Source organism: Trichechus manatus, unplaced genomic scaffold (genome assembly GCF_000243295.1).
Source record: "Trichechus manatus latirostris isolate Lorelei unplaced genomic scaffold, TriManLat1.0 scaffold00044, whole genome shotgun sequence".
Classification (NCBI taxonomy): Eukaryota; Metazoa; Chordata; class Mammalia; order Sirenia; family Trichechidae; genus Trichechus; species Trichechus manatus.
The window spans coordinates 4,168,382-4,193,854 of NW_004443980.1; the positions used below are offsets into that span (position 1 = coordinate 4,168,382).

At 41.9% G+C, this 25,473-nt stretch overlaps 1 protein-coding gene across 2 annotated transcripts in view; it reads right to left on the reverse strand.

The window, feature by feature from the left end:
• Positions 1 to 25,473, reverse strand: part of SETDB2 (SET domain bifurcated histone lysine methyltransferase 2) — a 122,494-nt gene that overhangs the window by 40,598 nt on the left and 56,423 nt on the right. The window contains exons 1-4 of one of the 2 annotated variants that reach the window (XM_023731542.1): positions 23,572 to 23,735; positions 12,705 to 12,826; positions 4,408 to 4,515; positions 414 to 547 (exon numbers count right to left, since the gene is read on the reverse strand). In XM_023731542.1, coding sequence (XP_023587310.1) covers positions 414 to 547; positions 4,408 to 4,515; positions 12,705 to 12,826; positions 23,572 to 23,659 — 452 coding nt within the window. In that variant the 5' untranslated portion in view covers positions 23,660 to 23,735. Of the gene's footprint in view, positions 1 to 413; positions 548 to 4,407; positions 4,516 to 12,704; positions 12,827 to 23,571; positions 23,736 to 25,473 lie in introns of those variants that run through there. The other variant, XM_023731543.1, reaches the window with a different exon arrangement.

The following is a 25,473-nucleotide window of genomic DNA, read 5'->3' on the forward strand; positions in this document are numbered from 1 at the left end:
ACCTGAACTACAATAAAAAATAAAGAAATAAATATAAAATATATTACTAGTTCAAAAAAAATAAATAAAGTGAAAATAGCAGCACAATTGGAAGAGCGTAGTTGATGTCACTGAACTGTTCATGTAGAAATTTTTGAAATGGTGTATCTTTGGCTATGTATATTTTCACCAGAAAAAAAAAAGGTTGAGAAGGGAGAGGGTTGACATGTCGTGGGGTTGTTAACCAATGTCATAAAACAGTATGTGTACTACTGTTGCATGAGAAACTATTTGTTCTGTAAACTTTCACCTGAAATACAATGAAATAAAGAATTCTAACAAATAAAAAAAAAAAAAAAAAAAAAAACTTCCTCGTCTTAATCTAACCATTCCTTACCCCAGTTCCCCAAATGTCTTAAAACGGTATTAAATACTTATAAATTCCTTGAGCTTCATCGACGTGTAGAAACGCATGGTCACTCTTAGCACAGAAAAAGTGGTAGTTCTTTGTGCACTTTTTTCTGTCACATCCCACAGTGGCTCCTCTTTCACCACAATATGTGCATTTCTACAGAAGAACAGATCTTGTTTTAATAACCTTTGTTAAATTTTAAGGTTCAGATTGTCATTAAACAGTATTTAAGTTAGCAGCCCTCCCTTTTTATCATGGAGCCCATTTGTAAAATTACATCCTTAGCTACAAAGATTACTGACATCTGGCCACTTGTTTGGAAGCTTCAGCAAAACCTTGGCTTTGTGTGGACACTTTTAGAATGAAATGGTTAAAAGCAAAACAAACAAAAACCAAAAACCCATTTTGTTTCAAAACAATCTTTTTAAAAAGAGATTTATAAAAAGCAGAGTCATCAGAATTATCAAGCTCTAGGCAAAGGGTGATGTAGGAACATCGAGACTGACACAAGGACAGCTCTAACCCAGGTCGTGTGTGAAGCGCCAGCCGGAACAGACAAGGCTGAGCCGAAGCTGGGGTGACAGCAAACACAGGGACAGTGAGGGGCTGCCTGCAGGTTCAGAGCAACAATGGTGGGGGGTTTGAGCCTTGGTGGAAACTCTAAGGGAAGTGGCAGCCTGGATGTAGGTTGCAGAACCTGGTGAGGTAGGTTAGAAGCAAGGCGTGTCAGAGGGTTTCAGAATAAGCGGGGCTGGACATACGTGTCCAGGAAGGGTTTGTCAGGACAGCATGGGTGCCTCCATCCTTCCTTGGCGGTGTGCCCTGCGAGAAGGCAGGCACAGTTGCCAGCAGAGCTGGACTTTCTCAGGTGCCTGAAGGTCGTGTAGCTCCTGGGCCCTTACTGTAAGCAGCACTGCACAGCAGTGCAGGACGTGGTGCTGAGTGGGGGTTACTCTTGGGAGTGAGGCCAAGAGTCTGAGGACCAAGATGGCATCCTTGGTGGGCCACTAAGAGCCGTGTGACCTCCAGCCAGTCACTTCCCCTCTCTTAGGCTCAGGTTCTCTCCCAGAAGATAACAATACCTGTCTTATAAATTACTATGGAAGATAACCTGAGATAAAGTAAGTGAAACCTCTTTAGCATCTATGTGGAAAAAAAATAAAAATAAAAAACCCAAACTGCCCCATAGGGTTTCCAAGGCTGTAATCTTTATGGCTGGTGGGTATGAACTGCTGACCTTTTGGTTAACAGCCAAGCGCTTTAACCACTGTGTCACCAAGGCTCCAGAATCTTTGTAGTAAGGCCAAAAAAAATTGAGTAATAACAGTTTTTCCTTGGTTCAATTTATTTAATCCCTTGCTTTTATTTCTTTCTTTATCTATTTTGAGTAGGGAAGGGGGAGAGCCTGAGATAAGATCAAAGAGGTCAGCAAGGGCTGGGTCACGTGGGGCTTACAAGCCAGAGTCAGGAGTTCCGGTTTTATCTGTGTGCAAGGGGAACATAAATTGATTTACATTTTTAAGAGACCAGTAGCTGCTGAGTGGGGATAGGCTGAGTGGGGTAGAGCAGGAGAGAAAGTAGGGCAAGTCTTAGAGGTCTCCAGCAGTTGTCCAAGTGATTTCACTTGGGTCAGTGCTAAGAGAAATGTGGACGGATACAAGATATGCTAGGAGGTCATGCTGGGTGGGGGTTGAGGGAGAGATCAGTCTTAGTGTTTTGACTTAAGCAAATGGACTGATGGTAGTGTTGTTTACTGAGGTGGGAAGTGAGTGGATTTGGATGGAGGGTGTGTGTAAGTGTGTAGGGGATGGACCTACATTATTTTCTGGCCAGTTTAATATGAGTTACTGTCAGATATCCGTGTAGGTATGTCAGGAAGCTAGCTGGATGTATGACTCTGGCATTCCAGGGAGAGGATACAGCAGAAAGTATAGGTAGAGCTGTGAGTCCCTGACATATACACGGCATTTAAGCCATGGGGACAGGATGACGTCAGGATGTTCAGCTAGAAGCAGCAGCCCAGGACAGAGCCTTGGCTTTAAAGGTTGAGCAGAGGAGGAGAAAGCAACCAAGGCATCTGGGAAGCAGCAGCCAAAAATGTGGGAGACACACTAGGAAAGTGTGGTATCGAGGAAGTCAAAAGAAGAAAGTGCTTCACGATGCAGGGTGTGGACAACTGCGCACTAAATGCTGCAGAGGTCAATGAGGACCAGGAAGCAACACCATATTGAGTTTTTTGGGATCAGGGAGGATTTCTTTTTTAAGATGACATGATCAGCTGATCATGTTTATACGCTGAGGAGAATAACTGAGTAGAGGGGGAAATACTGAGTGAATGGAGTAGGGGAAATGCCTGGTTCTTAAGAGGTGTCTTGGATTGAATTGTGTCCCCCCAAAAATGTGTGTATCAATTTGGCTGGGCCATGATTCCCAGTATTGTGTGGTTGCCCTCTATTTTGTGATTGTAATCTTATGTTAAAGAGGATTGGGGTAGGATTGTAATACCCTTACAAAGGTCACATCCCTGATCCAATGTAAAGGGAGTTTCCCTGGAGTGTGGCCTGAACCACCTTTTATCTTACAAGAGATGAAAGGGAAGCAAGCAGGGAGTTGGGGACCTCATACCACCAAGGAAGCAGTGCCGGGAGCAGAGCGCGTCCTTTGGACCCAGGGTTCCTGTGCAGAGAAGCTCCTAGTCTGGCGGAGGATTGTTGAGAAGGACCTTCCTCCAGAGCCGACAGAGAGACAAAGCATTCCCCTGGAGCTGACGCCCTGAATTTGGAATTCTGGCCTACTAGACTGTGAGAAAATACATTTCTCTTTGTTAAAGCCATCCACTTCTGGTATTTCTGTTAGAGCAGTACTAGATGACTAAGACAAGGGGAGTCCCTGGGTGGCGCAAACAGTTAATGCGCTTGGCTGCTAACTGAGAGCTTGGAGGTTCAAGTCTACCCAGAGGCACCTTAGAAGCAAGGCCTGGTGATCTACTTTCAAAAAATCAGCCATTGAAAACCCTACGGAGCACAGTTCTACTCTGACACACAAGGGGTCACCATGAGTCAGAATGGACTAGATGGCAACTGTTCTTTTGTTTGTTTTTAATATTTTATTGTATTTTAGGTGAAAGTTTACACAGCAAATCGGATTCCCATTCAACAATTCATACACGAACTGTTCCGTAACGTTGGTTACAATTCCTGCAGTGTGTCAGCACTCTCACCATTTCTACCTGCCTGCCCTGTTTCCATCCATCCAGTTTCTCTGCCCCTCCTCACCTTCTCGTCTTTGCTTTTGTGTACATGTTAACCGTTTGGTCTTGTATAGTTGATTGTTTAAGGGAGCCTTTTCCTCACAGGTGTTACTGTTTATTTTATAGGACAATCTATTCTTTGACTGAAAGGTGACCTCCGGGAATGGCTTCAGTTCCAGATTAAAAAGGTATCTTAGGGCAATAGTCTAGGGGGTTCCTGGTTTGGTTTTTTGATTTGGTCCTTGAGGGGAGGATGGTGAGCTCTGGTTAAATGAGAATATGTTGTTTTGTTGGTTGCTGTCAAGTTGGTTCCAACTCATGGCAACACCATGAGTGCTGAGTAGAACTTATCCACAGGGCTTCCAAGGTTGTGACCTTTTGGAAGCTGATCACCAGGCCTGTCTTCTGAGGCACCTCTGAGGGGGTTCAAACCACCAACTTTCTGGCTACTAGTCAAGCACTTAACTTTGCACCACCCAGGGACTTCTAAGTGAGAAAATAAGCATCTTTTTTGTCAAAGCCAGTTTAAGCTGGGATCCTTCCACCTAGAGCCCAGAGCATTCGAGCTGGCGTCTACTGATAGAGTCGTTAGTTTATTTTAAAACGTTAAGATTTTTAGTCTAGTCTAAGTTTCCACTACAGGTCCTACTTCTTTCAGCATTCTGAGATGCTTCTCTGTCCTTGGCTTATCAAACAGACATCCTTTCAAAGACATCCCCCAAGCGTCTGCTTATTCTGTATGAGTAATAAGATCACTTCTACTTACCAACTTCTTTCCCCTGTGGATTTCTTTCTTTACTGATTCCACATCAAAGTTTCTATCAGGATTAAATGGATCGTGATCCTCACATTCCACAAGTGCTGAAGAATACAGCTGCAGATTTAAAAAAAAAAAAAAAAAATCTAGAGGATGCAAAAAGTAATGTTAAAAGCTACAAGCCAGAAAATGGTATCAAAAAGTACTTGCTGGGAGTGGAAGATGGATTGGGGTAGAACAGTGACCACATTTTGTGGTATATGAGTAGGCCACAAACCATCCCTCTTCTTTGGGAGTGCCCCCGGTCTGCAGATAGGGGTCTTGGCAGCCATGCTTTATACTGTGTAAATCTCAACCCCAACGGCTAATTGGACCTACAGGGACCTTAACCCCAAACTGGGCTAATCAGATTCCCCAACTCATGGTGACCCCATGCCTAACAGAACGAAATGCTGCCTGGGGCTGTGCCATCCTCATGATCGGTTGTACATCAGACCACTCTGATCCACAGGGTTTTCACTGGCTGATTTTTGGAAACAGATTGCCAGGATTTTCTTCCTAGTCTGTCTTAGTCTGGAAGCTCCGCTGAAACCTGTTCAACATCATAGCAGCATATAAGCCTCCACTGAGGGGCAGGTGGTGGCTGCACATGCGGTGCACGGGCTGAGAACTGAACCCAGGTCTCCTGGATGTAAGGTGAGAATTCCATCACTGAACCACCACCGCCCCTTTTCCCCATCCTGTTGTTGTGTACTGTCAAGTCAATTCTGATTCCTAGAGACCCTGTATGACAGAGTAGAACTGCCCCACAGGGTCTCCTAGGCTGTAATCTTTACAGGAGCAGATCACCAAGTCTTTTTTCCCATGGAGCTGCTGGTAGGTTCGAACCATTGACCTTTCAGTTAGCAGCCGAGTGCTTAAACACTGCACCACCAGGGCTCCTTTTCCCTATTCTAGGAGTGTGGAATAGGCTCTGAGCAGCAGCTGAAGCCACATGGTCAGCGAAGCAGAGCAAGTCATTCTGCAAAGACAGAAAAACAAAAACCAGGGGGAGAGAGGACACCTGGGGCCCTGGCAGCATGTCAGCACCTATTTCTTGAGATCTACCTGCATGCCTCCTTTGGGAGCCAGGAAATGCCCCTGCAGCCTTATAACAAACACCCCCATTTTTGTTTCTATGTGTTGCTTGAAACCAAAAGAATCTAACCGTCCTCTGAATTGAAGATCAGTATTACACGTATACTCAAATCACAAAGGGCATAAAAAATAAATAAGGGAAAATTTTTGTTACATTAGTATAAGAAAAATTTCTTATAAAAAGCAGAAAAACCATAAAACAATAAGAAGGATTTCATCAAAATTAAATTAAAAAATTTTTATTGTGCATTAGGTGAAAGTTTATGAAACAAATTAGTTTCCCATTCAATAGTTTGTACATAAAATGTTCCATGACATTGGTTTCATTCCCCACAACGTGTCAGCACTCTCCCCATTTCCACCCTGGGTTCCCTGTTTCCTTTCCTCCTGATTTTCTACCCCATCCTGCTTTCTCATCTTTGCTTTGGGGCAAATGTTGCCATTTTAATCTCATATAATTGATTGTTCTAAGGAGCACATTCCTCTCAGGTGTTATTGTTTATTTTATGGGCCTGTCTGTGGTTTGGAGCCCTGGTGGCACAGTGGTTAAGAGTTCAGCTGCTAACCAAAAGGTTGTTGAGAGTTCGAATCTACCAGCTGCTCCTTGAAAACCCTATGGAGCAGTTCTACTCTGTCCAATAGGGTCGCTATCAGTCGGAATCAACTCAGTGGCAACAGGTCTATAGTTTGGCTAAAAGGTGGTCTCCGGGAATGGCTTCAGTTCTAGTTCATAAGGGTGTCTTAGGGCCATAGTCTTGGAGGTTCTTCCAGTCTCTGTCAGACAAAATTAATTCTTTTTGCTCTTTGAAAGACATTGCTAAGAAAACAAAAAGGCAAGCCAGGAACTGGGAGAAAGTATTCATAATACATATATCTGACAAAAGACATGTATCCAGAATATAACAGAAACTCTTACAACTCAATATGACAAATAGTTCAATTAAAAACTGGCAAAAAATATGAACGAACACTTCATAAAAGAAGAGTTTCAACTGGCAAATAAGCACATGGAAAGATACTCAACATCATTAGCCCTCAATGAGATACACCCACTAGATTGGTTAAAAAGATTGAAATACCAGTGGTTGATAGGATGTGGAACAAATGGAACTCACATACATGGCTGGTAGAAATGTAAAATGGTAAAATACTTTTTTTTTTTCCCTTGCTTTTTCTGTTGTTGATTTCTACTTTTATGGCTTCATGGTCAGAAAAGATGCTTTGTAATATTTTGATGCTTTGGATTTTGTTAAGGCTTACTTTATGGCCTAATATGTGGTTTATTCTGGAGAATGTTCCATGTGCATTGGAAAAGAAAGTCTACTTGGCTGCTGTTGGGTGAAGTGTTCGGTATATGTCTATGAGATCAAGTTGGTTGATTGTAGCATTTAGCTCTTCCATGTCTTTGTTGAGCTTCTTTCTGGATGTTCTGTCCCTCACTGAAAGTGGTGTGTTGAAGTCTCCTACTACTATTGTTGAGCTGTCTCTCTCTCTTTTCAGTGCTGTTAGAGTTTATTTTACATATTTTGGAGCCCTGTTGTTGGGTGTGTAAATATTTATTATAGTTAATGTCCTCCTGGTATATTGACCCTTTAATCATTATACAGTGTCCTTTGTTATCCTTTGTGGTGGATTTTACTTTAAAGTCAATTCTGTCAGAGATTACCACTGCCACTCCTGCTCTTTTTTGAGTGTTATTTGCTTGATGTATTTTTTTCCATCCTTTTAATTTTAGTTTGTTTGTGTCTTTAAGTCTGAGGTGTGTCTCTTGTAGGCAGCATATAGACGGATTGGGTTTTTTTTAATCCAATCTGCCACTCTCTAAATGTCTCTTTATTGCTACATTTAGTCCACTTACATTCAGTGTAATTTTTGATAGGTATGAGTTTAGTGCTGTCATTTTGATGTCTTTTTGTGTGTGTTGTTCACAGTTTCTTTGTTCCACTTAATTTTCTGTGCTGAGTCATTTTTCTTTATGTATTTTCTTTCATCTTTTTCATTGTTGTTGATTTTGTGTTTGCTGAGTCTTTAAATTTTTCTAGTTTTTAATTTTGACTTGTAGGATTGTTAGTTTCCTTTGTGGTTACCTTAATAGTTACCCTATTTTTCTAAGTTTAAACCAGTCTTTTATTTCTTTATATCGCCTCGACTTCCTCTCCATATGAAAAATCTATGTCTACATTTTTTAAGTCCCTCTTTTTTGTTTTAATGTTGTCATCTTTTACATATTGACATCTGCTGCCCTATTTTCAGTGTTTTAGCTTTGATTTCCTTTTGTGACTTCCCTATCTGGTGGATATCTGGTTGCTCTGTCCTGTGTTCTAGTCCTGGGTTATTATCTGATGTTACTGATTTTCTAACCAGAGAACTCCCTTTAGTATTTCTTGTAATTTTGGTTTGGTTTTGCAAATTCCCTAAACTTCTGTTTATCTGGAAGTGCCCTAATTTTACCATCATATTTGAGAGACAGTTTTGCTGGATATATAATTCTTGGCTGGCAGCCTTTTTTCCTTGAAGACTTTATATATGTCATCCCATTGCCTTCTTGCCCGCATGGTGTCTGCTGAGTAGTCTGAGCTTATTGACTCTCCTTTGTACATGACTTTTCTTTTCTCCCTAGCCGCTCTTAAAATTCTCTTTAGTTTTGGTTTTGGCAAGTTTGATTATGTCTTGGTGACTTTCTCTTGGAATCTACCTTATGTGGGGTTCAATGAGCATCTTTATCTTGTCATCTTTCACAATATTAGGGAAGTTTTCTGCCAACAAATCTTCAACAATTCTCTCTGTATTTTCTGTTATCCCCCTCTGTTCTGGAACTCCAATCACTCATAGGTTATTCCTCTTGATAGAGTCCCACATAATTCTTAGAGTTTCTTCATTTTTTTAAATCCTTTTATGTGATTTTTCTTCAAATAAGTTGGTGTCAAGTGCTTTATCTTCAGTCTCACCAATGCTGACTTCCATTGCCTCAATCCTGCTCCTCTGACTTTCTATTGTCTAATTCTGAAATTTGATTGTTAATCTTCTGGATTTCTGATTGCTGTCTCTCTATGGATTCTTGCAGCCTGTTAAATTTGTCATTATGCTCTTCTCTAATCTTTTAATTTCCTCTATTACGTGTTCTGCATTTTGCTTAATTTCCTTCCTAATTTCCTGAAGAGTTCTGTATATTAATCTTTTGTATTCTTCCTCTGGTAATTCCAAGAAATTTTCCTCCTCTGGAAAATTTCTAGATTCTTTATTTTGGGAGCTTGCTGAAGCCATCATAGATTGCTTCTTTATGTGATTTGATACTGACTGTGGTCTCCGAGCTATCAATAAGTTATTATATTTATTTATTTTATGTTTGCTTACTGTGTCCTAGCTTCTTGTTTTGTTTTGATATGCCCAAATAGGCTGCTCATATGAGCTAGTGTGATTATTGGCAGCTTTGAAGCTCTAATGTCCTGTCACCAGGTGGCTAGGTCTGTTAGTAGGTACTTAAGCTCAGGAGTCTGCCCACTCCTGCTATATGGACTCAGCTCAGGTGCCCAGGTAGATAGCCACCAAGTGTGTGGTGTGTGTAGTCCTAGACAGGCATGAGTGATTGGTGTGGGCACAGGCATCTGGCTGCAGCAGGGGGACACACTCTGAGCAAGGCAGGGAGCTGACGGCTACACCCGAGTATCCAGGAGGAAGGCGTGTCCCTGTTTCCTGGAGTGCATAGGTGGGTGGGTTTTGCAGCCGGACTATGAGCACCTAATGCTGTTGGCTCTAAGGACTGGGGGGCACCTCTTATTCATGGGCCCCAAACGCAGGTGGCTAGGTGGCGTGGGTGGAGGCACTAGTCCTCAGGCCCCTGATGTGGGTAGGTGAAGACTCTGCTTACTTAATGGGCAGAGCAGTGTCAAATGTCAAGAACCTGCCACTTCACAGCTGAAACCGTTGAAGTTAGGATTCCAGTATATACCTTCTTGTACTGTGGTAATGAGGGCCTAAGCTGTTGAGATGGGCCCACACAAGTCTATGCAGGGGAAAAGGTACTCAGAGTCCGTGGATCCCTTATGCCTGTGCCTAGGCAAAGGAGCTGTGCCTACCCTGGGTTCCTGGCTTAGGAGAGCTGGCAGTTTATTTTTTCCCATTTGTTAGTTTGTTCACTTTCCAAGCCAGAGAGAATGGCTCCGGGTGTGTGACGGATCCTACTTCTGGGGCAGGGGACTCGGCAATTGCTGAAGCTGGTCCGGGACCCAGTGTGGAGCGGGGAGGTAAATGGGAATGAAGTTTTTCCCTAAGGGGGGTGTTTTTGATCCATGCAGCAGGCCATATGCAATTACTTATCTTTCGCCGGATGGAGGGCTGCTTCTCACTGGTTCTGGGTGGCTGTGTAGACTCTCAGTGGCAGGGTCTCTCCCGGTGTGGAATATGCCTCCCGAGCACAGCTGCTTGCCTGCCTCACTGCTCACTCCTGAGCTGATCTGGCCTGAGGGGCTCAGGCTCTCGCCCAGTCAGGTCTGGCAACTCCTCACTGTTTCCGAACCGTCTCTCTCTCCCCCTGCCACTCAGTCTGGTTCCTCAAGTCTGCCTTTGATCGTCAGGGCTCTCAGACTGCCATATATAATCAAATCACTTGTTTTTTTGGGTCTTTGTTGTAAGAGGGTCCACTGGAAGCATCTGACTACTCTGCCATCTTGGCCCCACCTCCTGGTAAAACACTTTTAAAAAGACTGAAAATATCAAGCAAATCTATAGACTTTTTAGAACTAGTAAAAGTTTGGCAAGGTTGTTGGGTAATATGAATACATAAAAATCAATAGTGTTACAACCAGAACACAATTAAAGAGAATGCTGACATACTGTGGAAAATGTGACTAATGTCACTGATCAATTTGTGTGGAAATTGTCAAATAGGAACCTAACTTGCTGTATAAACTTTAACCAAAAGCATAATAAACATTATTTAAAAAAAAAATCAATAGTGTTTGCATATACCAATAGTAACTAATTTTAGGTTTTAGGAAAAGGCAGCAACAACAACAAAATAACAAACCCAGGAATAAGCCTAACCCAAAGTTCTAGACCTCTATAGAAAATAGTATTGAACATTTTTGAAATTCATAAAAGAAGCTATGAATCACTGGAGAGACAGACCCTGTTTATGGATACAAAGATTCACATATGATAAGAATATTGTTCCCCAATTCATCTATACATTCAATGCATTCCAGTCAAAATTTCAGTGGGGATTTTTGTGAAACTTGACAGACTTATCTCAAAATTTAAAGCTCCAAAAAATAGCCAAGTAATTGAGACAGAGTTGTCCTGGCTCAGGGACAAAGTGACCAAGGAAAGCTAGAAGCAGATCTAGTCTATTGCTGGCACAATGGTTAAGGAAGAGACTCTGCAATCAGACTGCCTGGGACAGAATCCAGGCTTAGTCACTTACTCGTCTTGTGAATGTGGGAAAGTTATTTAATTTCTCCATGCCTCAGTTGTTTCATCTCTAAATTGGGGATAATAATATACCTATCTCTTAGCATTGTTGTGAGGCTTAATAGTTTAATATAGGTAAAGTTTCCAGAACATCACCTTGTACATAGTAAGCACTGAATAGTAATAATAATAGTGTGTGGTATTATTATAAACAAATCAGTGAGGAAAGGACAGACTCTTCAGTAAACAGTGCTGGGCAAAGTGCTTCATCATATGAAAATAAATAAAATTGGGTCCCTCCCTTATATGGTAATCAAAAATAAATTCCAGTTGGATTAAGAAACAGAATGAGGAAAGCAAAATTTTAAAACTTTTGGGAAAAAAGAGCGTTAGCACAGAAAAGCAATTCTTAGGGGGGAAAAGCACAAATTACAAAGGAAAATAATGATAAATTTAACTACATGAAAAGCTCTGTCTGACAGAAAACACCATACATAAAATTAAAAGCCAACACCTCTAATAAAGCATTAGGATGTCTTTAGGTGTGAGTATACATAAGCAAAACCAGACGTCTCAGAGATAAAGTGTAAAGCTTATGAACATACAGTTCACAGAAGCAGAAGCCAGAAGGGCCCATAAGCACATTAAATGATGCGCAACCCCAGTCATAATCGGGGAATGCAAATGAGAACAAGATGCCATTTCACACCCATCAGAGGGGGAAAATGTAAGTCTCAGAATATCAAGTGTTGACAAGGATGAAAAGGAAAAGCAGCTCTGAATCAGCTGGTGGAAGTCAACCTTGGTACAATCTTCCCGTTGGGAGCAATTTGGCAATTTTAGTGACATGTGAACACTCCCATCTGTGCCCACACTGAGAAATCCTCACAGTGTATAAGGAGGCCTAGAAAGGCAGCTTATTAGTCATTTTTTTTTTTTTAAAGGAAAAACCTGAATGTCCATTCGCAGGAAAATAAACATATCATCATGAAATGGAGTACTATAATGTATTTAAAATGAAAGCATTAGAGCTACATTTCTCAAACTGCGTAAGTCTCAGAAACCTGTAGAGTTGACAGAAATTATGTAAAATTCAAGAACATGTAAAACAATATATCTTGCTTAAACCAAAAAAAGCCAAACCCACTGCCACTGAGTCAATTCCGACTCATAGCCACCCTACAGGACAGAGTAGAACTGGCCTACAGGGTTTCCAAGGAGTGCCTGGTGGATTTGAACGGCCGACCTTTTGGTTAGCAGCCGAACTCTTAACCACTGAGTACCAGGGTTTCCATAGCTTACTTACAAGTACTTAAATATATGTGGTGGGATTATAAAACTACAAGATAATGATAAATACCACATCTGTGATGGTGAGTACCTCTGGGGAGAGAGGGGAAGGGGGAATCAAGAGAGATAGAGGGGCTCTTCATCATCTATAATGGTTTATTTCTTTAAAAAAAAAAGAGCAAATATCATAATGTTATGATTTTATAAATATGGGTGGAAGGTCTATGGGGGTGTCTGTTCTACTTGATATTAAAACATCTTTAAAGAAGCTTTTTGACCAGTTGTAAATAAAATAAAATGTATAAAAAGGAATCAAAATATTGAAATGGCAAATGTTTTGTTATATATAATAACCACACACACACAAAAAGTAACCATAACATGGTATGACTGACACATTTAAAAAATTAAAAAAAAAAAAAAAGGTCCCCAGATCTCTAAAAGTACTGATGTGTTTTCAATTAACTTACCAAACAATTTTCATGAGCAGCTACATTCTCTGCTTGTGCAAAGTACAGTACACTATAATCGAGGCCTTTGGGACAGAGCGCACATGTCTTTTTTTCCAATTTTTCTGCAACCTGAAAGACACCTATAAGTAACATCCCTGGTGAGAAACAGGTAAGTGGAAATACTCTGTCTTGCTAACTCCTCCACCAGTCTTAATGCAGAAGACAGGAAGTTTGTTTTATGAGATCCTTAGTTCCCAGAGAGCAAAAATAAATTGGAACCCAAGTGGAGAAGAAACTTATTTTATAGTCAAAAAATTCAACAAATTCATTTTAAAATGCCTAGAAGTGAAGAAAAATTTTATTCAAGAAATACAACCAGGAATTTAAATACAGGCAAAGCCCTCAAAACACTGCCTTGCCCAGAGCACACTCTCAATAATAATAATTATTATTGTTATTACAAGTCAACAAAGAAAATGATAGTGTATTCAAGAAATAGCGCTCTGGTTATTATATGTTTAAAAAAAAAACTTAGATCTCTACTTCATACCATATTCAAAATTAAATTCTAGGCAAATTAAAGACGTAAATGACCAATGTACTTTGATTTGTTATTAGGTGCCATCGCTGCCTGGTCCTGCGCCATCCTCACTATTGTTGCTATGCTTGAGCCCACTGTTGCAGCCACTATGTCAGTCCATCTCATTAAGGGTCTCCCTCTTTTTGACTAACCCTCTACTTTACCAAGCATGATGTCCTTCTCCAGCAAATGGTCCCTTCCTGATGATGTGTCCAAAGTAAGCGAGACAGTCTCGCCATCCTTGCTTTTAAGGAACATTCTGGCTGTACTTCCTCCAAGACAGATTTGTTTGTTTTTCTGACAGGCCATGGAATATTCAGTATTTTTTGCCAATACTACAACCTGAATGCTTCAATTCTTCTTTGCTCTTCCTTATTGACTGTCCAGATTTCACATGCATAGGAGGCGACTGAAAATACCATGGCTTGGGTCAGGGGCACCTTAGTCCTCAAGGTGGTATCTTTGCTTTTTAACACTTTAAAGAGTTCTTTTGCAGTGAGTTGCCCAATGCAATATGTTGTTTGCTTCCATGGGCATTGACTGTTGATCCCAGTAGAATGAAATCCTTGACAACTGTGATTTACATGTGCTTTAATTCAACATTATGATAAGTTAGGAGAGAAAGATACATGAAAGGAGGAAATAGATTTTTTTTTAAAAGAGAGAAATGGAAGAAAGGAAAGAAACCTAAAGGAAGGAAAACCAATTGCTCTTGAGTCGAGTCCAACTCATGGTGACCCCTGTGCATCAGAGGGTTTTCAATGGTTGATTTTTCAGAAGTAGATCACCAGGCATTTTTTCTGAGGTGACTCTGGGAGGACTTGAACCACTAACCTTTTGGTTAGTAGCTGAGCCTGCTAACCGTTTCCACCACACAGAGACTCTGAAGGGAAGGAGAGCTAAAACGAAAAGGGAGGAAAAGCTAGGACATACTAAAGCTACCTAGCAGGTGGTCAGTGCAAAGCATGCTTCTCTAACCACTCCTTGCTGTTTGACCACAAGCATCAATGTAAGATTTCTCTGCCCTTTACAATACTTATTCTCTTATTCACTTGGCTTTCTGTAGTAGAAAACCGTTTTTATTTTTAATCTTCAAATTTTAGTTTTGAAACAAGGATTACTTTATCATTAAATGGTAAAATTTTTAAATATAGATGAGGGATGCCTCAAAATAGTTCCTAAAAATCCCCTTTGTTTTTCAAAAATGTAAGGGCTCTTCTTGTGTCTTTCTCTCTCTAAGGTAAGTCTTTCACAAAGTCAGAAGACTGCACTTAGAGCTAGCATTTATTTCACATTCAGGTAAGTTTCTTCTTCAATTAATTCGTTTCCTAGATTTGGGTTCACCACCCATCTATCAGTTTGTCACGCTGTGGTGGCTTCAGTGTTGCTGTGATGCGGGAAGCTATGCCACCAGTATTTCAGATGCCAGCGGGGTCACCTACGGACAGGTTTTAGTAGAATGCCAGACTAAGACAGACTAGGAAGAAAGGCCTGTGATCTGTTTCTGAAAATTAGCTAATGAAAACCCTGAGAATGACAAGAGAATGCTGTCCGATACAGTGCTGGAAGATGAGCCCCTAGGTCGGAAGGCACTGACAATACACAGCGTCCACAACAATGGAGTCTAGCATACCAGCACTGGTGAAGATGGCGCAGGATGGAATGTTTCTTTCTGTTGTACATGAGGTCGCATTGAATTGGAGCCAATTCAACATTAACGGACAGATTTGGGTTCTACCTAGTGGGGATACAAATTAGTAGTCCCCCCAACCTCCACTAACCAAGAAAAAGTGGTGGGATGGAAAGAAAAACCCTTAGATGAAATGGGCTAGGGATTTTTCTTTATCCATCTCAAACAACCAGTGATTTGGTTCGCCTCTTGCATGCAAGGCAATGTTCTGGGCATTCTAGACCAGCGCCACCCAACAAAAATACAATGCGAGTCACAAAGGTGAACCACATGTGTAATTTAGAAATTTCTAGGATCCACATTAAAAAAGAAATGGAAACAAGTGAAATTAATTTTTATAGGCTGCTTTATTTAACCAAATCTATTCAAAATGTTATCAGTTCAGTATTTAGTTAATATAAAAAGTATTCATTCTTCTGTACTGTGTTGTTGAAATCTAGTATGTACTTTACACGTACAGCATATCTCAATTTGGACTAACCACATTTTAAGTGCTCGATGGCTACCTGTGGCTAGTGGCTAGTGCACTGAACAGCACAGGTCTATAGAAGGTGTAAAGAAATATGAGACAGAATATGAGACAAGAAGCTTACAAAATAAATAAGGAGACCAAATAGCAATTAGGAAAATAAAGTAACAGAATAAATGTCACGAAGTAACATAATTGCTAAGTGAGTGGGAAAGACAATCAACACTATTGATTTAGAGAAGTGATCCCTGTGCCATGGGCTGTTGGGAAGGATGGGACCCTGAGCTGGAACAACCCAAAAGGGCGGGTGGGGTAGTGCAGACAGAAACAGGGATATGGAAAAAGGCTCAGAGGCATGTCCGGACAGAGCTGAAGAGGAGTCTGTGTAAAGGAAGCTAGGAAAGAACTGGAGAAACAGATGGTGAAAGGCTGCCACAAAGGGATTTTGAGCAGGGGAATGACAGGATGAAAGAGGTGTTTTAAAAGCTCAGTCTAAATAAATGAAGAGAAATACTACCCTCCTGGATAGGAGGGCTAGTGTCATGGATTGAATTGTGTCCCCCAAAATATCTGTCAACTTGGCTAGGTCATGCCTCCCACTATTGTGTGATTGTCCATTTTGCCATCTGATGTGATTTTCCTATGTGTTGTAAATCCTACCTTTATGATGTTACTGAGGCAGGATTAGAGGCAGTTACGTCAATGAGGCAGGACTCAAACTACAAGATTACTTTGTGTCTTAAGTCAATCTCTTTTGAGATATAAAAGGCAGAAGCAAGCAGAGAGACACAGGGACCTCATACCACCAAGAAAGTAGTGCCAGGAGCAGAGTATAGGGTATGTCCCTGCGCTGAGAAGCTCCTAGTCCATGGGAAGATTGATGACAAGGACCTTCCTCCAGAGGCAACAGAGAAAGTCTTCCCCTGGAGCTGACACCCTGAATTTGGACTTCTAGCCTACTCGACTGTGAGAGAGTAAACTTCTGTTTGTTCAAGCCATCCACTTGATGTACTTCTGTTATAGCAGCACTAGGTAACTAAATAGTGATGCCAATTCTCCTCCAAATAAGTTTTAGGTTTAATGTAATTTCAACCACAGTCCCAAGAAGGCTATTTTAAAGAACTTGAAAAAATGATTATTTGGAAGAATAAATAGGTATGGGCAGTGAAGGAAATTTTGAAAAAGGAGGAGAGGTCATCTACCTACTTGATTTAAAAACGTAAAGGTACAGCTAGGACAGAAGGTTAGATGGCCAAGTCAAAGAAAAGGACTTAGAGTGCTGACAAGCAGATCACAATCTACAGTTACGAATTTAACATATGATGAGGTGACGTTTGCCTGTCTTCTCTGGCATTGATGTCTTTAGTCTATTTTTTATGGGGTTATTCACTATTTTTTTTATTGATTTATAAGGGTCCATCATGTATTCAGGATATTAATCCTTTATTAGTTATATATGTAAAAGGAGCCCTGGTGGTGCAAATGGTTAAGTGCCCGGCTGCTAACCAAAAGTAACCAAAAAGTAGGTAGTTTAAACCACCCAGTGACTCCTAGGGAGAAAGACCTGGCGATCTGCTCCCGTAAAGATTACAGCCTAGAAAACCCTATAGGGCAGTTCTGCTCTGTCACATGGGGTCACTGAGTCAGAATTGACTGGACGGCACCTAACCACCACCACAAGAGTCATATATGTGGTCTTTTAACTTTGTTCATAATGTTCTTTGATATACAGAATGTTTAAAAGTTATATTTGATGAAATCATGCCAATCTTTTATGGTTTCTACCCTTGAGGTAAGGGGTACATACTCAGAAAACATTTACCTCTATTTTCTTCTAAAATTTTTATGTCATTTTTACATCAAGATATTAACTGATTTGGAATTTATCTTATTGTAAAGTAGGAAATGAAGATCTAACTTCATAATGGTAAGCTACTGATTTAAAATCTTCTTTTTTATGTTTAATTATTACATATATTTGGGTTTGTTTCCATACTTCTGTTTTGTTTCATTGACCTGCTGATTCTTCCATCAATACTATACTTTCAAAATTTCAATGCTTTAGAATATATTTTAATATTTGACAACACAAGGTCCTCTTTCTTGGGGTAAACTAGGGGAAAAACCCCAATATTCTATTCACTTCAGTCCCACAGTCTACTTTGATGGAACACTGTGTTCCTATTTTAGAGAACACTCACAAATACCAAAACTTGTAAAGCACAGGCTTAAACAAAAAGTCAGGCAGGTAGATTACTAGTGATAAAATTCCCTAAGGCCCAAGATGGAGAAATTGAAAATTTTTACCAACTTCTGCAGTCTGAAATTGATCAAACATTCAATCAAGATGCACTGATAATTATTGGTGATTGAAATGCAAAAGTTGGAAACGAAGAATCGGTAGTCGGTAAATATGGCTTTGGTGACAGAAATGATGCCGGACATCACATGACAGAATTTTGCAAGACCAACGACTTCTTTATTGCAAATACCTTTTTTCAACAACATAAATGGTGACTACACATGTGGACCTCGCCATATAGAATACACAGGAATCAAATCGACTACATCTGTGGAAAGAGACGATGGAAAAGCTCAGTATCATCAGTCAGAACAAGGCCAGGAGCTGACTACAGAACAGACCATCAATTGCTTCTATGCAAGGTCAAGTTGAAGCTGAAGAAGATTAGAACAAGTCTACGAGACCCCAAGTATGACCTTGAGTATATCCCATCTGAATTTAGAGACCATCTCAGGAATAGATTTGATGCACTGAACATTAATGACTGAAGACCAGACAAGTTATAGAATGACATCAAGGACATCATACTTGAAGAAAGCAAGAGGTCATTAAAAAGACAGGAAAGACCAAAGTGGATGTCAGAAGAGACTCTGAAAGTTGCTCTTGAACGTCAAGTAGCTAAAACAAATGGAAGAAATGATGGGGTATGAGATCTGAACAAAAGTGTTCAAAGGGCAGCTCGAGAAGATAAAGTATTATAATGAAATGTGCAAAGACCTGGAGTTACAAAATCAAAAGGGAAGAAAACGCTTAGCATTTCTCAAGCTGAAAAGAACTGAAGAAAAAATTCAAGCCTCGAGTTGCAACACCGAAGGATTCTATGGGCAAAATACTGAACAATGCAGGAAGCATCAAAAGAAGACGGAAGGAATACACAGAGTCACTGTACCAAAAAGAACTGGTCGATGTTAAGCCATTTCAGGAGGTAGCATATGATCAGGAACCAATGGTACTGAAAGAAGACGTCCAAGCTGCACTGAAGACCTTGCTGAAAAACAAGGCTCCAGGAATTGACAGAATACCAACTGAGATGTTTCAACAAACAGATGCCGCGCTGGAAGTGCTCACTCGTCTATGCCAAGAAATTTGGAAGACTTCTACCTGGCCACCCGACTGGAAGAAATCCATAGTTGTGTCTATTCCAAAGAAAGGTGATCCAACAGAATGCTGAAATTATCAAACAACATCATTAACATCACACACAAGTAAAATTTTGCTGAATATCATTCAAAAACAGCGGCAGCAGTACATCAACAGGGAACTGCCAGAAATTCTAACCAGATTCAGAAAAGGACGTGGAACCAGGGATATCACTGTTGATGTCAGATGGATCTTGGCTGAAAGCAGAGAATACCAGAAAGATGTTTACCTGTGTTTTACTGACTATGCAAAGGCATTCAACTGTGGATCACAACGAATTATGGATAATATTATGAAGAATGGGAACCCCAGAACACTTAGTTGTGCTCATGAGGAACCTATACACGGACCAAGAGGCAGTTGTTCGAACAGAACAAGGTGATACTGCATGGTTTAAAGTCAGGAAAGGTGTGTGTCAGGGTTGCATCCTTTCACCATACTTATTCAATCTGTAATGCTAAGCAAGTAATCCAAGAAGCTGGACTATATGAAGAAGAACGAGGCATCAGGATTGGAGGAAGACTCATTAACAACCTGCAATATGCAGATGACACAACCTTGCTTGCTGAAAGTGAAGAGGACTTGAAGCACTTCCCGATGAGGATCAAAAAACACAGCCTTCAGTATGGATTACACCTCAACATAAAGAAAACAAAAATCCTCACAACTGGACCAATAAGCAACATCACGATAAAGAGAAAAAATAATGAAGTTGTCAATGATTTCATTTTACTTGGATCCACAACCAATGCCCATGGAAGCAGCAGTCAAGAAATCAAACGATGCATTGCATTGGGCAAATCTGCTGCAAAAGACCTCTTTACAGTGTTAAAAAACTAAGATGTCACCTTGAAGACTAAGGTGCACCTGACCCAAGCCATGGTGTTTTCAATTGCCTCACGTGCATGCGAAAGCTGGACAATGAATAAGGAAGATCGAAGAAGAATTGACGCCTTTGAATTAGAGTGTTAGCAAAGAATACTGAATATATCATGGACTGCCAAAGGAATGAACAAACCTGTCTTGGAAGAAGTACAGTCAGAATGCTCCTTAGGAGCAACAATGCCGAGACTACGTCTCATACTTTGAACATGTTATCAGGAGGGACCAGTCCCTGGAGAAGGACATCATGCTTGGTAAAAGTAGAGGGTCAGCGAAAAAAAGGAAGACCCTCAATGAGATGGATTGATACAGTGGCTGCAACCAAGGACTCAAGTATAACAAGGATTGTGAGCATGGGGCAGGACCAGGCAGTGTTTGTTTTGTTGAACTCAGGGTCAATGTGAGTCGGAACCAACTAGATGGCATCTAACACCACCACCAAAATTCCCTAGACTATCATGTCTTTCCCAAATAAAACTATGGTGATATCTAATAGGATATACAGGCCCTTTCTGTTTAAGAGCTTGACATTTTTGCTGTGTCACCCCATTCTGTGCATAGATATGCCAAGAAATGCAGAAATAAGATGTAAAGGAGAGGGCTGTTAAGGTTTAGGATAGCTTCCCAGGTCCTAGTTCCTGGTCCTTTCTAGAAAATGCTACAGCGGCCATCCTCAGGAGTGCTGCATGGGGGCCAAGCTGACAGGCAGCTGATATATAAGCAAGGCCTGGTGATCTATTTCTGAAAATCGGTCAACAAAAACCTATGGATCACAATGGTCCAATCTCATTGTACATGAGGTCACTGTGAGTCAGAGGCGACATCATGAATACTAAATACCAGATATGTGGGGGAAGTCAAATCTATCACTGAGTCCAGTGATTGTATATCGGAACTAGATAGAGACCAAAACAGAAGAGCAGTGGACATTACCTAGAGGCTGTGGACTTGGAGAATGAACGAGTCCATTACATTGTCTCTGAATGACACGGCTGGATATAACTTTGGGAGAAGCATAATTGAATGTGTATTTGGGAGAGCCAGACTGCACTACTGAGGATACCTTTAGAATGTATAAATAGGAATATAGATATGTGTGTTGGGGGGAATGGTGGAGCAGAGGGGTGGAATGTTCAGTGGACTCCTTTAGGCTATCCGTCAGCTCACGATGACCCCCTGAAACATAGGTGTGACCCCCAGCAGGCATGTTTGTACTATGTGATCCATTTCCCTGGACACAAATGACAGCACCAGAGGACACCTGCCCATCTGCTAGATATACAGAATTCAGAATAGAAGATTTTGATTCAGATTGGGCTGGTCTCTTGAAGGAAGAGATACAAAAACTGAGGGGCTGTGAGGGTAGGCATCTTCAATCTGATTATCAGAAAAACTGCCAGAGTGACTGACTTAAAATGTATACATTCCTGCATTTCTCTCCTGATTAAAAAACCATTCCTACAGAATGGAAGCCAAGCTCCTTAATGTTAACATACAAACTCATTCATCCATTCAATAAACATTTAAAGAGGAGCTACTAGGTATCAGTTTAGGTACTAGGCAAACTGTTCTAGGCAGTTGGATTCAGTAAAGAACAAGGTGAGAGTCTCAACTCTCCCAGAATTTACATTCTAGTGGTGGAGACAGACAATAAACAAGTATCCATGTAAATAATACATGTTTCAGATAGTGATAAATGTTATGAAGAAAAATTGTTAGTTGTCGTTAAGTTGATTCTGACCCCATGCGTGCAGAGTAGAACTGCTCCACAGGGTTTTCAAGACTGTGAGCTTTTGGAAGCAGATCGCCAAGCTGTCTCCTGAGGTGTCCCTGGGTGGGTTCAAACTGCCAACCTTTCAACTAGTAGTTGAACACTTAACCATATGTGTTACCCACAGAGCAGAGGAAAGCAGTGGAGAAGTGATCAGAGGTGGGAAGAGGGCACTATTTTAGATAGGATGGGCAGACAAGGCTGTGGAGGATACTTTGGAGCAGAGACCTCAATACAGTGAGGAAGTGAAAAGTGGGACAATGTGGGGATGAGTTTTCCTTGCAAGGGAATGGTAAATGGGAAAATCCTGAGGCACAGACAAATCTGGCTAGGTGAGTGGCTGAAGGAGGCAATGAGGGGAGGAAAGTCATCAATATGGGCAGAGGCAGATCAGATAAGGACACATTTAAACTGCAGGCTACAGTAAGGGGTTATTCTGCTAGTAACAGGAAACTACTGGAGGGTGTCTTAGGCTGGGTTCTCTAAAGAAGAAAAACCAGTTAAGCATCTATATATATATGTATATATATAAAGAGAGAGAGATTTGTATCAAAGAAATGGCTCACTCGGTTGTAGACGCTGGAAAGTCCCAAATCTGTGGGTCAGGCTGGAGGCTTCTCATGACTCACATAGCTGTGGAGGCCCGGGAATCCCAAGATGGGCAGATAAGCTAGCAGGCCACAGGTTCACAGACTGTGGAGGCTGACCAATCCCAAGATCGGCAGGAAAGCTGCTAGCTCAAGTCCCAAGAAGCAAGAGGTCAGATGAACAGCAGCCAGCCTTGCCAGAAAGTCCACCTATATCAGATGCAGGTCACACCCTCAAAGAAACTCCCTTTCAACTGATTGGCTACTCACAGCAGATCCCATCATGGAGGTGATCACATTATATCAGATCTCATCATGGAGGTGATTATATCATTATATGACTGCTAAACTACATCATAACTGCCAAACCACGGAGAATCATGGCCCAGCCAAATTGGCACACAACCTTGATGATCACAGAGGGCTTTGATTCTTATGTATCTTTTAAAAGTGTCAGTTCTGATTCAGTATATCTGGAGGTGGAAATGCAATTTCTCAGCAGGGGTTCAAATCAGAATGAACTGGTTTAAAGCCCTGCAAAAAGCTTTCTCTGGATAAGAGCTCCTCATTTGTGCCCCTGTGGTTCTTAAACCACATCATATTAAAGGTTCCTATAAGCTTCTCAAGGAGCCCTGGTGGCAAAACCTTTAAGCAGCTAGGCTGCTAACCAGTTTCAAACCCACCCAGCAGCTCTGAGGGACAAAGACCGGCAATCAGCTTCCGTAGAGATTACAGCCAAGAAAACCCTATGGAGAGGCTCTACTCTGTCACATGGGATCGCTGAGTTGGAATCAACTCAATGGGCACCTAACAACGTAAGCTTCTCTAGACCTAACTCATCTTTGTACCGCCAGTATCTAGCCCCGCGCCCGGCACATACAGAAGCTCTATCCATGTTTAAGTGAAAGGAAGGAGCCCAGTCAGAAGGCTTTGCTCACTCAAGGAGAGGGTCGATGAGGACTTAAACTAGCGAGTGGAGAGGAAGAGATAGGTTCAAAACAGTCATATCCCGAGTGAAGACTTTGCAAGCTTCTCCCTAAGACCAGTGGACCGTTTCTTCAATAGGGTTCCTCCTACCTCTACCATGACGTCCAACTGTATTAGGAGTGAGTGGAGGCTTGCTAGGAGAGCAAACCCGTTTAGCTCGGGGTTCCTTGATGCTTGCAGTTCTAACGCCGTAGGGCAATTAGCGAAGGGCTGTCTCCTCACCAGCGGCACAGGTAAATAAAAGACATACCGCCTCTCACATGCCGCCCTGGGTAGAGGCCTTGGCGCAGAGCCACCTCCTGTCCACGCAGGGCCGCGCCCCGTCCCCCTGGCACACAGCAGGGCGCGGTAGGTAACTATCCGAGGGGCACGCGATTGTGGAGCCCGAGTCTGTCCGGCCAGCGCCCCGGCTCTGGAGCACGAGCAGGCCCCCGGCCCGCCTGCCGCCCCGCGCCCATCCGCCCGCGCGGCACTCACCGGTTGGCAGGGGCAGCGCGCCCCACGCAGGCTTGGCCTCAGCCCCGCAGAGGCCGTCGTCAGGCCCCGGCTGGCACGCCTGCGCCATAGCTGTTCTGAGGCGGCTGCAGGCTCTGCGCCGCTTCCCTGCCGCCTCGGCAGCGCAGAGTTTCGTTTCTTTTCAATCTACCAGCGAATGAGTCAGCAGCCTAGTGCTTAACCACTTCGCCACCAGGGCTCCTTAAAGTCAATGGTAACCCGGATCCCCCAGCCGCCCGCCTGCCAGCCGCCCCCCCGCCCCCCCCAAGGGAAAGTCCCAAGCGAGAAAGAGACGAGCTGGGTTTTACAAGTTGGGCTTCTCATTCAAACGGGAAGTTCGGATCTGCCTAGACGTGACTCGTAGCTTGCATTGCTTTAAAAGACAAAAAACACCAGGAGCTCTCTGCCCCGCCCCCGCTTTCCTCGGAGGGAAGGTGGCCAAAGCGCCTGCGCTCAGCTAGAGAGATGCTCTCAGGGTTCATCCGTTTCTTCTCCTAAAAATTTTTTATTGCACTTCTACCCTGAGTTTGGCCTAAATAGGTGCATCTTAAACCGACGCTGAATTAACCAACCCTAAACTCTGTTGCCAATAGCAAGCCTTTATTTAGCACCCATGGGGTACACAGCACCATACAGGATGAGGTTTTCAGTGCATGTAACAAATATAGAGAACATAAATGCGTATAATTATAGTTAAAAAAAAGTTGTGGGAAGGCGGCATCTAATTGGTGGTGGTTTGCTAGAGGAGTTAATCAGAAGAAATTGTCGGGGACTTGCATCTTGAGCAGGTTTTAAAGGGAGGAAAGGATACAAATTGGGAGAGGAGGAGAGAGGCGCAATATTATCACAAGGGACAAGTTAGTCTTGACAAACAGACGGATTACAGACGCAAAAGAGAAGGGCTGCAATACAGGGGGACGTGAGCAGACCCTGGCAGTCAAGCTTTTGCCCTCCAGGCAGAAGGACGGAAGATTAGTTGCCAAGACAAAAGGAAAGCCCTAAAGAAATTGACATTAGGGGGTTCTCCAGCAAAATAGCTCCGCTATATTATGGTGAGGCTCACAAAGAGCCATCCCAGCCCTTATCAGAGCTTATGATCAGCTTTTTAGTGTCCCACTCTCTTAAACAAGGGTAAACCATCAAGATCACTAGAACTCTGAGGAAAGGTCATAACATGAAACAGCGACTAAAGGAAAAAAAAAAGTCAGAACAAACCAATATCACTGAGACTTCTTTACCCTGTCAAAACAGTAATCAAATGTAAGGGTAAGATAAAGACATTTTCAAACATGCAAGGTCTCAAAAAAATTTACCTCTTATTTTTCCTATCTTGAAAGCTGTTGCAGGATGTACTTCACTAATATGTGGTAGTAAATCAAAGAAAAGGGAAATAATGGGATTTAACTGGAAATAGGAGCTCTGACAGGAGACAAAGGGAAGATCTAGGGTACTGGGAAAAGATGGCAGCTGTGAACCAGTCCAGATTGGAGCAGACTGTGATCTCAGGAGAGATTTCTCCTAAAAGATGAAATTAATACCTCATGTGTTTCAATGTCAAACTGATTCCAAAGGCAGATCACAAGTAGTACTGGCTGATCCACGACAGTCCATCCTGTTCAAAAATACTTCCCCTATTGATCAAGTTTTAGTGTACTGCCTGATATTTCTGCAGCTCTACCATGAATACATGGACTTCTCAACTTTCCTCATTTGTGAACGGTTGGGTTACAATTCCCTTTATCTAGTTCTTTGGTTTCCCATTATCTAAAATAACTTCAAGTTAAATATTCAGTATTTTTGAAAAATTAAATTGGGTCTAAACTTACACTTTTGTTTGAAAGGTAAGCAAACTAAACCCATACATCCAGAAAAAAGGCGGGGGGG